The sequence below is a fragment of the Tachypleus tridentatus genome, chromosome 2, assembly GCF_004210375.1.
Source record: "Tachypleus tridentatus isolate NWPU-2018 chromosome 2, ASM421037v1, whole genome shotgun sequence".
In the NCBI taxonomy this organism is placed as follows: domain Eukaryota; kingdom Metazoa; phylum Arthropoda; class Merostomata; order Xiphosura; family Limulidae; genus Tachypleus; species Tachypleus tridentatus.
The window spans coordinates 140,233,246-140,246,028 of record NC_134826.1 but is presented as its reverse complement, the minus strand read 5'-3'; the positions used below and the strand labels follow the sequence as shown (position 1 = coordinate 140,246,028).

The following is a 12,783-nucleotide window of genomic DNA, read 5'->3' as shown; positions in this document are numbered from 1 at the left end:
ATAAGGCCCGGCATGGTCAAGTGTGTTAAGGTGTTCGACTCGTAATCCGAGGGTCGCGGGCTCGAATCTCCTTCGCGCCAAACATGCTCGCCCTTTCTGCCGTGGGGGCGTTATAATTCGACAGTCAATCCCACTATTCGTTAGCAAAAGAGTAGCCCAAGAGTTGGCGGTGGGTGGTGATGACTAGCTACCTTCCATCTAGTCCTACACTGGTGTTTTTAAAATAAAAAAGTTGCTCAGCGATAGGTCAATGGGCTTCTAGCGCTAAAAAGCAAGTTTCGATACACGCTATAAAAAAGAGCACATATAATCGACTTTTCAGCTTTGCTTTGTTCTTTTTAACAAACAAACAAAACGTTGAACAGTTTGAGCTTGGTGTGACTTTTTCGATTGTGAAACAGAAGGTCTAGACTCGAACCCTGGTGCTCCTGAGGATATGTTACAGAAGTGACAGCCGATCATGTGATTCAGTTGCTTTCTTTTTAGAGAGTATTATAGCAACAACTGAATCCTAAGGTTTTCTGACGTGGCCGTTTCAGTTTGAAAATAAAAAAGTAAACAAACCAACAACATTAAAGCAGTGGGAGGTTAAGTTTATATTTAATAACTTTGAAATTTAATGGCTGATTTTAATCTAACATTATACGTTATAAGAACATTGGAAAGTTCACAGAATCTGTTTCGAAAGGAGTGAACTGAAGTATTGGCACTTATCCAAGTACAAACTACTTGTGCCCGTTTCTTACAATGGCGCCATTATTTTGCTCTAATTTTACCAAAACATCTTAAAAGGTTTAAAAGATTTAAAGAAAAATGTGCCACATCTAATGTATTTGATTAGATCAATGATTTAACAAAACAAATCCACAATGAAAGAGGACGGGAGTTACGTTTGTTTGTTTTTTTAATTTCGCGTAAAGCTACTCGAGGGATATCTGATCTAGCCGTCCCTAATTTAGCAGTGTAAGACTAGAGGGAAAGCAGATAGTCATCACCACCCACTGCCAACTCTTGGACTACTCTTTTACCAACGAATAGTGGGATTGTCCGTAACATTATAACACTCGAACAGCTGAAAGGGCGAATATGTTTGGTGCGACGGGGATTCGAACCCGCGACCCTAGGATTACGAGTCGAGTACCTTATCCACCATGACCATGCAGGACCAGATACAACCTTAAAGTAGAAACAAACCTCAGATTACGAGTCGAACGCCTTAATCCACTTGGCCATGCCGGGGCCTAACACCAAAGGATTTATGATTCACTGACATATAATGTAAAATAACGGAAATGCTTATAATGTAATAATCCTTATGAATAATTTACTCGAGTAGCCATCTTGCCACAAGGATTGTTTGAAAGAATACGATATATATATATATTACACATTTGTTCAACTTTTCAGTATTCATTCTTAACTAACGATGGTCGTAAGTCATAAAGACGCCCTCTGTTATAATAAAATCAAAAGGACAAATGTAGAAAAAAAAAAAAAAGATAATTTTTGTGGCGTATATTTTTCAAAACATGCAGTGTAACTCAAAATCCTTTACTTAAATGTGCTAAGACTATTGTGATATTAAACTCTCAGTCACGTTTCTTCGTAATTCAGAACCACGACGAGGAAATAATATTGATAACTTAAGAAGTAAACAAAAAGGCCTAAAGATTTTTTCTGTTGTGTTGTGTGAAACGAAGAAGAATGTTTTTTCACGACTAAAGGAAATGGCGACCTTTATTTTGTCAACAATGCTTCACTGTTTTCAACATCGCCCTAGTGAAACACTACAAAAATGTCACAAAACATTTATCACAGATCATTAGTTGCTACTGGTCCGTGTTTGTGACATGCGTGTTTTATTTTCCTATCCGGGTTCTTCATATACATGAATGACTGTAGATATTCCAAAACTTCGGTAACTTCCACGCGTTATTGGTTAAAAAAAATGGGTGTCTTAATTAGGCTGGTGTTAATACTTTGTTTTTGAACTAAAAAATACGCATTAGAATAATCAGAGGCGCATAAAACAAAGTGTTAATTAAGTAGTAGAAATAAAATCTAATTAATATACAACGAGTTCAATATAACTAGGCAAGGCACTGCTAGGCGTCGCCCCATTTTTAACAGACAGTCTCTCTTACCTGCAATGTTTTTATTTGGTCATGAAAGTTTTGTTTATTTTTGAAGACGAGCTCATATTTCCGTAACTGTAAACATATTGGTCAATATTCCTTAACTGCTGAATTAGCTACGCCTTTTTGAAGTGATAAACCTTTGTAAGACAGTGGAAGTAAAGAAGTGAGAGATCAAATTTATATCACTTCACTCCTGTACTCTTATCCTTACACACAGGTATGTCACTCATCTATAACACTCCCTTCACTCCTGTACTCTCATCCTTACATACAGGTTTGTCACTCATCTATAACACTCACTCCGTTCCTATACTCTCATCTTTACACACAGGTTTGTCACTCATCTATAACACTCACTCCATTCCTATACTCTCATCTTTACACACAGGTTTGTCACTCATCTATAACACTCACTCCATTCCTGTACTCTCACACTTACACACAGATTTGTCACTCATCTATAACACTCACTCCATTCCTGTACTCTCATCCTTACACACAGATTTGTCACTCATCTATAACACTCTCTCCATTCCTGTACTCTCATCCTTACACACATATTTGCCACTCATCTATTACACTCACTTCATCCTGTACTCTCATCCTTACACACAAATTTGTCACTCATCTATAACATTCACTCCATTTCTGTACTCTCACCCTTACACACAGATTTGTCACTCATCTATAACATTCACTACATTCCTGTACTCTCACCCTTACATACAGGTTTGTCACTCATCTATAACACTCACTCCGTTCCTATACTCTCATCTTTACACACAGGTTTGTCACTCATCTATAACACTCTCACTCATACTCTCATCTTTTTACACAGGTTTGTCACATCTATAACACTCACTCCATTCCTGTACTCTCACACTTATACACAGATTTGTCACTCATCTATAACACTCACTCCATTCCTGTACTCTCATCCTTACACACAGATTTGTCACTCATCTATAACACTCTCTCTCCATTCCTGTACTCTCATCCTTACACACATGTTTTTGTCTAATATCATACACTCACTTCATCTTGTACTCTCATCCTTACACTACAATTTGTCACTATAACATTCACCCATTTCTGTACTCTCACCCTTACACAGATTTGTCACTCATCTATAACATTCACTACATTCCTGTACTCTCACCCTTACACACAGATTTGTCACTCATCTATAACATTCACTCCATTCCTGTACTCTCACCCTTATACACAGGTTTATCACTTATTCCTCACTCAATTATTTTTCTACACTCACAAACTGGTTTATTACTATTTCTGGTAAGAATGACGTCAGTAGTAAAACATTTCGTTGTTGTAATCAAACCAGTTAATCAGTAAACATGTTCCCCTCTAACACATGTGAAAACCATTTAAAATTTAAAAAATCAAATATATATAGTTAATGAATTATTTTTACTTTAATATACAGACACATAAATGATCCTAACCATTTTAATTTAAAAATAAAATATTTCGAGTAGTCTGAAGGTCATAAAGGCGGCAAGTTTTGGATTTCTTGAAATCGGTAATTGTTTTTTTTTTTTAAATATATGAAAAGAACTAAAATGGAATAATTTATTTAATGTATTTGATTGAACAACGTTCTTTATGATGGAAACTGAACTATAGATTGTCATATTACTATTATTTGTAATTATATAATTTAAACCTACATCTCTAATACTTACGACGAGTAATGTTATAGCCAGTGGTTCGTGCTCTATGGTTTCTTTGTTGTTGGTCCATTTCAGTCTCACTGTTCTGAGTCGCCATGTTGTCGTTGTCAGATAGGCTCGGGTGCTGATTCTGGCAATGTATAGAGCTCTGTGAACTCGTGAAAGTTCGACCAACAGCAAGTTCTCGCGCGCTATATACACTTAAATTAGTTTTGGCTGGGCGCTTTTCTTATTTAATTATTGTTTACATTAGTTCAAGTTCCTGTTTGTTCTTCGTATTATCGTGTAAGTTATCCTGTATGTTTAATAAATGTGTGCTTAAAAAAACAACTCAAAAAATCCCATAATTTACGCATAATCGAGAGACGCAAAAAGAACAAACAAACAAACAAAAATATGAAACGCAAGGTCGAAAGAAAGGTTTCTATATTTAACTGATTTGAAAAAATATTACAAAGAATAACCAAAATGTGAACATTTTTGTTGATCAAATTGTAGAAGAAAATGGAACATAGGTTACTTTGATTGCCACCTCTGTAAAGCTGTTGTCACGCGCTGTCTCTCACTTCATCAGCAAGCTTGTCGCTTATGACGTGTATCGAAATAACGTTTGGCTATAATACTGTCTCCTAGGTCTACTATCAAAATCTATAGTAGAAAAAGACCAAAACAAAACAGAACCTTCACACGCAATACGCGCTCTACCAATGTTTCAGATCAAATGCCGAGACTTTAAGACTTTCGTAAGTATTACACCTGAACTCGATGAAGCGAGTCTGGATTTCCTGACCTCCGATTGGTTACTTGTCCCCTTTCAAAGCTATAGCAACAGTAATGACGTAATTCGACATACAGTTGAGTAGTCTCTCCGATTAAAAAGCAGGTCGTGGCAGCTCTTGTCTCTGTGGAGCAAAAAGTCGTTAATCCAGCAAGAAGACGGAATTGCGCATGCTTTATAAACAAAAGTAAGATTTAAATTTGGTTTGATAATATTAGATGGGTTGGAACGTCCCCAACAACTGATTAAACCACAGATTTTTTTTTTGTCATCAAAATGTTTTATTGCATAAGATTTGCTTCTGTCGTGTTTTAATTATCCGGATGCTATAGAAAGTAGTTTCTTATAGACTTATTCAAATTGCATCAATCTATATGACAGTCTTATATACTGACACTAATCAGCATATCTGTGGATACAAACCACTGTACAACTTGTGGAAAAGAGCTGTTAACTGATACCGAGTAGTGTGAATATATCCGTATTCTTATTTGTAAAGAAGTGCTGCTAACTGATACCGAGTTGTGTGAATATATCCGTATCCTTATTTGTAAAGAAGTGCTGCTAACTGATACCGAGTTGTGTGAATATATCCGTATCCTTATTTGTAAAGAAGTGCTGCTAACTGATACCGAGTTGTGTGAATATATCCGTATTCTTATTTGTAAAGAAGTGCTGCTAACTGATACCGAGTTGTGTGAATACATCCGTATCCTTATTTGTGAAGAAGTGCTGCTAACTGATACCGAGTAGTGTGAATATATCCGTATTCTTATTTGTAAAGAAGTGCTGCTAACTGATACCGAGTTGTGTGAATACATCCGTATCCTTATTTGTGAAGAAGTGCTGCTAACTGATACCGAGTTGTGTGAATATATCTGTATCCTTATTTGTGAAGAAGTGCTGCTAACTGATACCGAGTTGTGTGAATATATCCGTATCCTTATTTGTGAAGAAGTGCTGCTAACTGATACCGAGTAGTGTGAATACATCCGTATCCTTATTTGTGAAGAAGTGCTGCTAACTGATACCGAGTAGTGTGAATATATCCGTATCCTTATTTGTGAAGAAGTGCTGCTAACTGATACCGAGTTGTGTGAATATATCCGTATCCTTATTTGTGAAGAAGTGCTGCTAACTGATACCGAGTTGTGTGAATATATCCGTATCCTTATTTGTGAAGAAGTGCTGCTAACTGATACCGAGTTGTGTGAATACATCCGTATCCTTATTTGTGAAGAAGTGCTGCTAACTGATACCGAGTAGTGTGAATATATCCGTATCCTTATTTGTGAAGAAGTGCTGCTAACTGATACCGAGTTGTGTGAATATATCCGTATTCTTATTTGTAAAGAAGTGCTGTTAACTGATACCGAGTAGTGTGAATATATCCGTATTCTTATTTGTAAAGAAGTGCTGCTAACTGATACCGAGTAGTGTGAATACATCCGTATCCTTATTTGTGAAGAAGTGCTGCTAACTGATACCGAGTTGTGTGAATATATCTGTATCCTTAATTGTGAAGAAGTGCTGCTAACTGATACCGAGTTGTGTGAATATATCCGTATTCTTATTTGTGAAGAAGTGCTGCTAACTGATACCGAGTTGTGTGAATATATCCGTATCCTTATTTGTGAAGAAGTGCTGCTAACTGATACCGAGTTGTGTGAATATATCCGTATTCTTATTTGTGAAGAAGTGCTGCTAACTGATACCGAGTTGTGTGAATATATCCGTATCCTTATTTGTGAAGAAGTGCTGCTAACTGATACCGAGTTGTGTGAATATATCCGTATTCTTATTTGTAAAGAAGTGCTGTTAACTGATACCGAGTAGTGTGAATATATCCATATCCTTATTTGTGAAGAAGTGCTGCTAACTGATACCGAGTTGTGTGAATATATCTGTATCCTTATTTGTGAAGAAGTGCTGCTAACTGATACCGAGTTGTGTGAATATATCCGTATTCTTATTTGTAAAGAAGTGCTGTTAACTGATACCGAGTAGTGTGAATATATCCGTATCCTTATTTGTGAAGAAGTGCTGCTAACTGATACCGAGTTGTGTGAATATATCTGTATCCTTATTTGTGAAGAAGTGCTGCTAACTGATACCGAGTTGTGTATATATCCGTATTCTTATTTGTGAAGAAGTGCTGCTAACTGATACCGAGTTGTGTGAATATATCCGTATCCTTATTTGTGAAGAAGTGCTGCTAACTGATACCGAGTTGTGTGAATATACCCGTATTCTTATTTGTGAAGAAGTGCTGCTAACTGATACCGAGTTGTGTGAATATATCCGTATCCTTATTTGTGAAGAAGTGCTGCTAACTGATACCGAGTTGTGTGAATATATCCGTATTCTTATTTGTAAAGAAGTGCTGTTAACTGATACCGAGTAGTGTGAATATATCCGTATCCTTATTTGTGAAGAAGTGCTGCTAACTGATACCGAGTTGTGTGAATATATCTGTATCCTTATTTGTGAAGAAGTGCTGTTAACTGATACCGAGTAGTGTGAATATATTCGTATCCTTATTTGTGAAGAAGTGCTGCTAACTGATACCGAGTTGTGTGAATATATCTGTATCCTTATTTGTGAAGAAGTGCTGCTAACTGATACCGAGTTGTGTGAATATATCCGTATCCTTATTTGTGAAGAAGTGCTGCTAACTGATACCGAGTTGTGTGAATACATCCGTATCCTTATTTGTGAAGAAGTGATGCTAACTGATACCGAGTAGTGTGAATACATCCGTATCCTTATTTGTGAAGAAGTGCTGCTAACTGATACCGAGTAGTGTGAACACATCCGTATCCTTATTTGTGAAGAAGTGCTGCTAACTGATACCGAGTTGTGTGAATATATCCGTATCCTTATTTGTGAAGAAGTGCTGCTAACTGATACCGAGTAGTGTGAATACATCCGTATTCTTATTTGTGAAGAAGTGCTGCTAACTGATACCGAGTAGTGTGAATATATCCGTATCCTTATTTGTGAAGAAGTGCTGCTAACTGATACCGAGTAGTGTGAATACATCCGTATCCTTATTTGTAAAGAAGTGCTGCTAACTGATACCGAGTTGTGTGAATATATCCGTATCCTTATTTGTGAAGAAGTGCTGCTAATTGATACCGAGTTGTGTGAATACATCCGTATCCTTATTTGTAAAGAAGTGCTGCTAACTGATACCGAGTAGTGTGAATATATCCTTATCCTTAGAAAGATAAATTTAAAATATTGTAAAAATATCATTGCTCCCTTTTACTTGTCGATGAGATGTTAAGAACGTTTATATGGTTACTGAAGTATTGCACAAAAACAATGTTTTGTGAACTTGGATTTGGAATACATACAGATGGGTGAGGCAGATCGAGTTAACATATAGATTTTATTATACTCATATGTAGTTATTACAAAGCACATCAAGTTAAGATGCATAATGTTTGTGATATATACATATATACGAGTGGTAGACTGAATGTATTGGCTTCACGATAACCCTAACAATACATAGAAATAATGTTTAAAAAAACAATACAACAAATTGCTATGGATTTGTTTAATTATCTAACTTTAGCTTTCTAAAATGTTCGAATTAGCTTTCAGTGTTTTCTAACATGTATAATGTTTAATATATTTAGGGTAACCGCTGTTTCAGTGAAACTTTGAATGATCTTGGAGCCAGATAACGCGACACAAGTACATTTAAAAGCATGTGTTGTCTTATTGAAACCATTGCTACACAACTCAGATGAGCAAATGTTATCACGTGTAACTTATATGAAAAAGTAAGCTATACAGAGCTGAGTAAAGCGTGCAAGTGTAAACGGAATGGTACATTCAGTTTTGTAAATTTTTAATGTTTCTTTTGTGTCAGTCTTTGAACTTAACAATGACTACTTAACCCGATACTGCAGGTCTTTACTGCAGAGTTACTTTAAGTGGATTCCTCAGCATCATGAATACTCCAAAGAAATTTCATGTTACAGTTTTGCATTAGTTCTTTGAGTTGTTTCTTACACCAAGAGAATTTCAGTTTCAGTTAACGTTTTGGGTTACTTCGTAGATTAAGGTAATTTCAAGTTTCTGTTCTTTATTAAGCAAAAATCGTATTTTAAAGTTACAGCTGTATCGTCTCATCTCACATGTAAAGCCAAAATTTAAAATGTTTATTCAGACTTCGAAAAAAAGACTGATTTTCTGAAAAATGAAAATACATAATTGATACGAGTAAAGACACTACAGTAACCATGTTTAAGTTGAAAATTCTAAATTAAGAATATTTATATCATGAAACATACTTTACGTACACTGATTGTTTTACAGTTTAATTGTCATGCATGTCAACCAAAAATATTATAATTTACAGCATGCCAAAATACCACACGTGCAAATAATAATTTTAGTTTGGTTTTAAGTCTATAAATAGAACACATTTGTTATAATAAAGTACTTACCCGGAAATATTGTATTTTTAATATTACTAATATTCTTTGTTACTAAAGTGTTTACGGCCCCGCGCATGGCCAGGTGGTTAAGGCGTTCGACTCGTAATGTGAGGGTCGCGGGTTCGATTCCCAATCGCACCACAACACGCTCGCCCTTTCAGCCGTAGGAGCGTTATAATGTGACGGTCAATCCCACTATTCGTTGGTAAAAAGAGTAGCCCAACAGTTGGCGGTGGGTGGTGATGGCTAGCTGCCTTCCCTCTAGTCTTACACTGCTAAATTAGGACGGTTAGCGCAGATAGTCCTTGTGCAGCTTTGCACGAAATTCAAAAAACAAACAAACTAACTAAAGTGTTTATATTTTCAAATACCAACCTCTACGTGGAAAATAAAAGACACCTCGTAAAACAAAGGAATAAAAAAACGGTTAAAGAGATATTTAATGTTACACATCTGATCTTTATACAGTTATCTGTTTGTACCTCTAGGTGTATTATAATACTAGGTGAAAACATGTAACGCGCATTCAGTGGCATAAGTATGTCCCGCAATTTCGGGGATGGTTGCAAAGAACCTGACAAATTAAGACTTGTAGGAGGTCCAATTAATTTTCATGCGGGGTGGGGTCAATATTTCTGTTCACATACAAGTTTTGTACGTTAAATATGAACTTAATTTGTATCGAAGTTGAATATATCAGAAAACTTTCATAAGGTCGATGCAAATAATCTTTTATGGAACGTGCTTTAAATATTACCATTCGTTATACAGATAACTTTAGCCTAATTTTGTCGCTTTATTCCATACCTAAGTAGAAAGATGTTTTGCTTTAAATGTGTTTGTTTTCTTTTGTTTTTAAATTTCACGCCAAGCTACTCGAGGGCTATCTGTGCTAGCCGTCCCTAATTTAGCAGTGTAAGACTAGAGGGAAGGCAGCTAGTCATCACCACCCACTGCCAACTGTTGGGCTATTCTTTAACCAACGAATAGTGGGATTGACCGTCACATTATAACGCCCCCACGGCTAAAAGGGTGAGCGTGTTTGGTGCGATGGGGATTCGAACCCGCGACTCTCAGATTAGGAGTCGAACACCTTAACCACCTGGCCGTGCCGGGGGCCGCTACTTTAAATGTTACTACTCTTCATATAGACAACTTTATGTTAGGTATTTATTTTATTCTATTTGTAAGTATTAATATATATTAAATGTAGCTGCTTTTTGTACAGACAGTTGTAGTTTAGGTGTTTATTTTCTGGTACTTATAAGATGTAAAATAGTTCGATTTCAGAACAGGTATTCTTCCCACAGACAACTTTAGTCTTGTTGTTTTTTTTAGTTTTACTATCTAATATTTGAGACATGCTGCTCTTGAGAAACATTGACAATATTTTAAAGTAACATTTCAATGTGTAAGACCGTTTCTGTATCTGTTTTGTTGTTTTATAATTACCTATCGTTGAAATACTGTAGCTTCAAGTTTACTGTACAAAGACTGCTTATCCTAGAAGTGATTTTTGTTTTTAGTTGTAAAATGATAGTTTGTGCTGATTTCGTGACATGGGACCTGTAGATAGATTCAACAGCCTCAAGGTTGATATAACAATTATTGGAATTATTACAACAGCCTCAAGATTAATATAAAAATTATTGGAATTATTACAACAACCTCAAGACTGATATAACAATTATCGGAATTATTACAACAACCTCAAGATTGATATAACAATTATTGGAATTATTACAACAACCTCAAGATTGATATAACAATTATTGGAATTATTACAACAACCTCAAGATTGATATAACAATTATTGGAATTATTACAACAACCTTAAGATTGATATAACAATTATTGGAATTATTACAACAACCTCAAGATTGATATAACAATTATTGGAATTATTACAACAACCTCAAGATTGATATAACAATTATTGGAATTATTACAACAACCTCAAGATTGATATAACAATTATTGGAATTATTACAACAACCTCAAGATTGATATAACAATTATTGGAATTATTACAACAACCTCGAGATTGATATAACAATTATTGGAATTATTACAACAACCTCAAGATTGATATAACAATTATTGGAATTATTACAACAACCTCAAGATTGATATATCAATTACTGGAATTATTACCTGGTAATAAAATTAATAAAGTATTTTTACTTATAATAAACATATATTGAGGACAATGAAGCTTTCTTAAGAGATTAATCATAAGAAATTAAAAACCATGCAACAATACACTAGGATCATAAAAAAACTCCATTTTTTGCGACATGCCAACAGTTAGGCCTAAAAGAAAAGGAAAACATTGGTTTTTCAAGTCACGTGCTTTAAAACTATAGAAAATAAGCAGAAATGTAAAGAATTAGTAAATTTTAAAAATATAAGAAACAATCCTACAATTTCTCTTCCTCCATGGTGAGCTACGGAGATACAAACAAGAACAAACACATTCAGTTACACAACTGTATTAGTAGATTAAACATCAGTTATTTGAAAATCTGCTTAAAATCCAATGTAATCAAAGAAATGTTATTAAATTAAAAAAAGAACTAATATATTTTCAAAAACGTCTACATGCGATTAAAAAACTGTGATTCTACTTGCTAATCTAACAAAATAATCTGGAATTGAAATGTTTTCAGGTCTACAAAGTACCGAATTATATTGAAAACAATTTGTTTGTTTTTGGAATTTCGCACAAAGCTACTTGAGGGCTATCTGTGCTAGCCGTCCCTAATTTAGCAGTGTAAGACTAGAGGGAAGGCAGCTATTCATCACTGCCCACCGCCAACTCTTGGGCTACTCTTTTACCAACGAATGGTGGGATTGACCGTAACATTATACACCCCCACGGCTGGGAGGGCGAGCATGTTTAGCGCGACGCGGGCGCGAACCCGCGACCCTCTGATTACGAGTCGCACGCCTTACGCGCTTGGCCATGCCAGGCCTATTGAAAACAAATATATACATTTTTTTTCGTTTTATTACCAACTAGTGAACACATGTCAACAGGTCATAACCTAACATACGAAGATATTTGGTGTCAATTATATTTTTCAGTTGCTACCACGTAGATTAATTAATGAAAGTGACCAAGAAATCGATTTCTTGTAGTTCAGAGTTTAGTCTTATAAATGAAAGTTTCTACTCATAAAACTTGATGACTTATTGATAGGTTTTAGTGTCCTTGTACACTTATCTAGTAATTTTGTAGTTCAGTTGTCTATTGATGTAGTAAGTATTACTTTTATTGTGTAGAGATCTGGTAGGTTCTACTTTTCTTGTGCGTTGGTATGATATATTTTAATTTCATTGTGCTTTAACCTGGTAGGTTTTAGTTTCCTTAAGTATTGATATTGTAGGTTTCACTTTCGCGACGAAGTCATATTGTAGGTTTAAATTTCATTGTGATAGAGTTTAGTTTCTTGATGTTCTGATCTGATAGGTTTTAAGTTTTTTGTTTATTGATGTGTTAGGTTTTAGGTTTTTTTGTTTACTGATCCTTTAGGTTTTAAGTTTTTTGTTTACTGATCTGTTAGGTTTTAGGTTTTTTTTGTTTACTGATCTGTTAGGTTTTAGGTATTTCGTTTACTGATCTGTTAGGTTTCAGGTTTTTTGTTTACTGATCTTTTAGGTTTTTTGTTTACTGATCTTTTAGGTTTTTTGTTTACTGATCTGTTAGGTTTTTTCTGTAC

At 35.2% G+C, this 12,783-nt stretch overlaps 1 protein-coding gene across 10 annotated transcripts in view; it reads right to left on the bottom strand.

Moving 5' to 3' along the window:
• LOC143245244 (band 7 protein AGAP004871-like) overlaps positions 1-12,783 on the bottom strand; it is a 555,064-nt gene that overhangs the window by 298,211 nt on the left and 244,070 nt on the right. For 4 of the 10 annotated variants that reach the window (XM_076491375.1, XM_076491376.1, XM_076491377.1 and 1 more), the window contains 2 exons: positions 11,486-11,508; positions 3,842-3,959 (listed from right to left, as the gene is read on the bottom strand). The exons of 4 other annotated variants lie outside the window; for them this stretch is intronic. In XM_076491375.1, coding sequence (XP_076347490.1) covers positions 3,842-3,959; positions 11,486-11,508 — 141 coding nt within the window. Of the gene's footprint in view, positions 1-3,841; positions 3,960-4,349; positions 4,707-11,485; positions 11,509-12,783 lie in introns of those variants that run through there. 2 more of the 10 variants (XM_076491384.1, XM_076491382.1) reach the window with 2 other exon arrangements.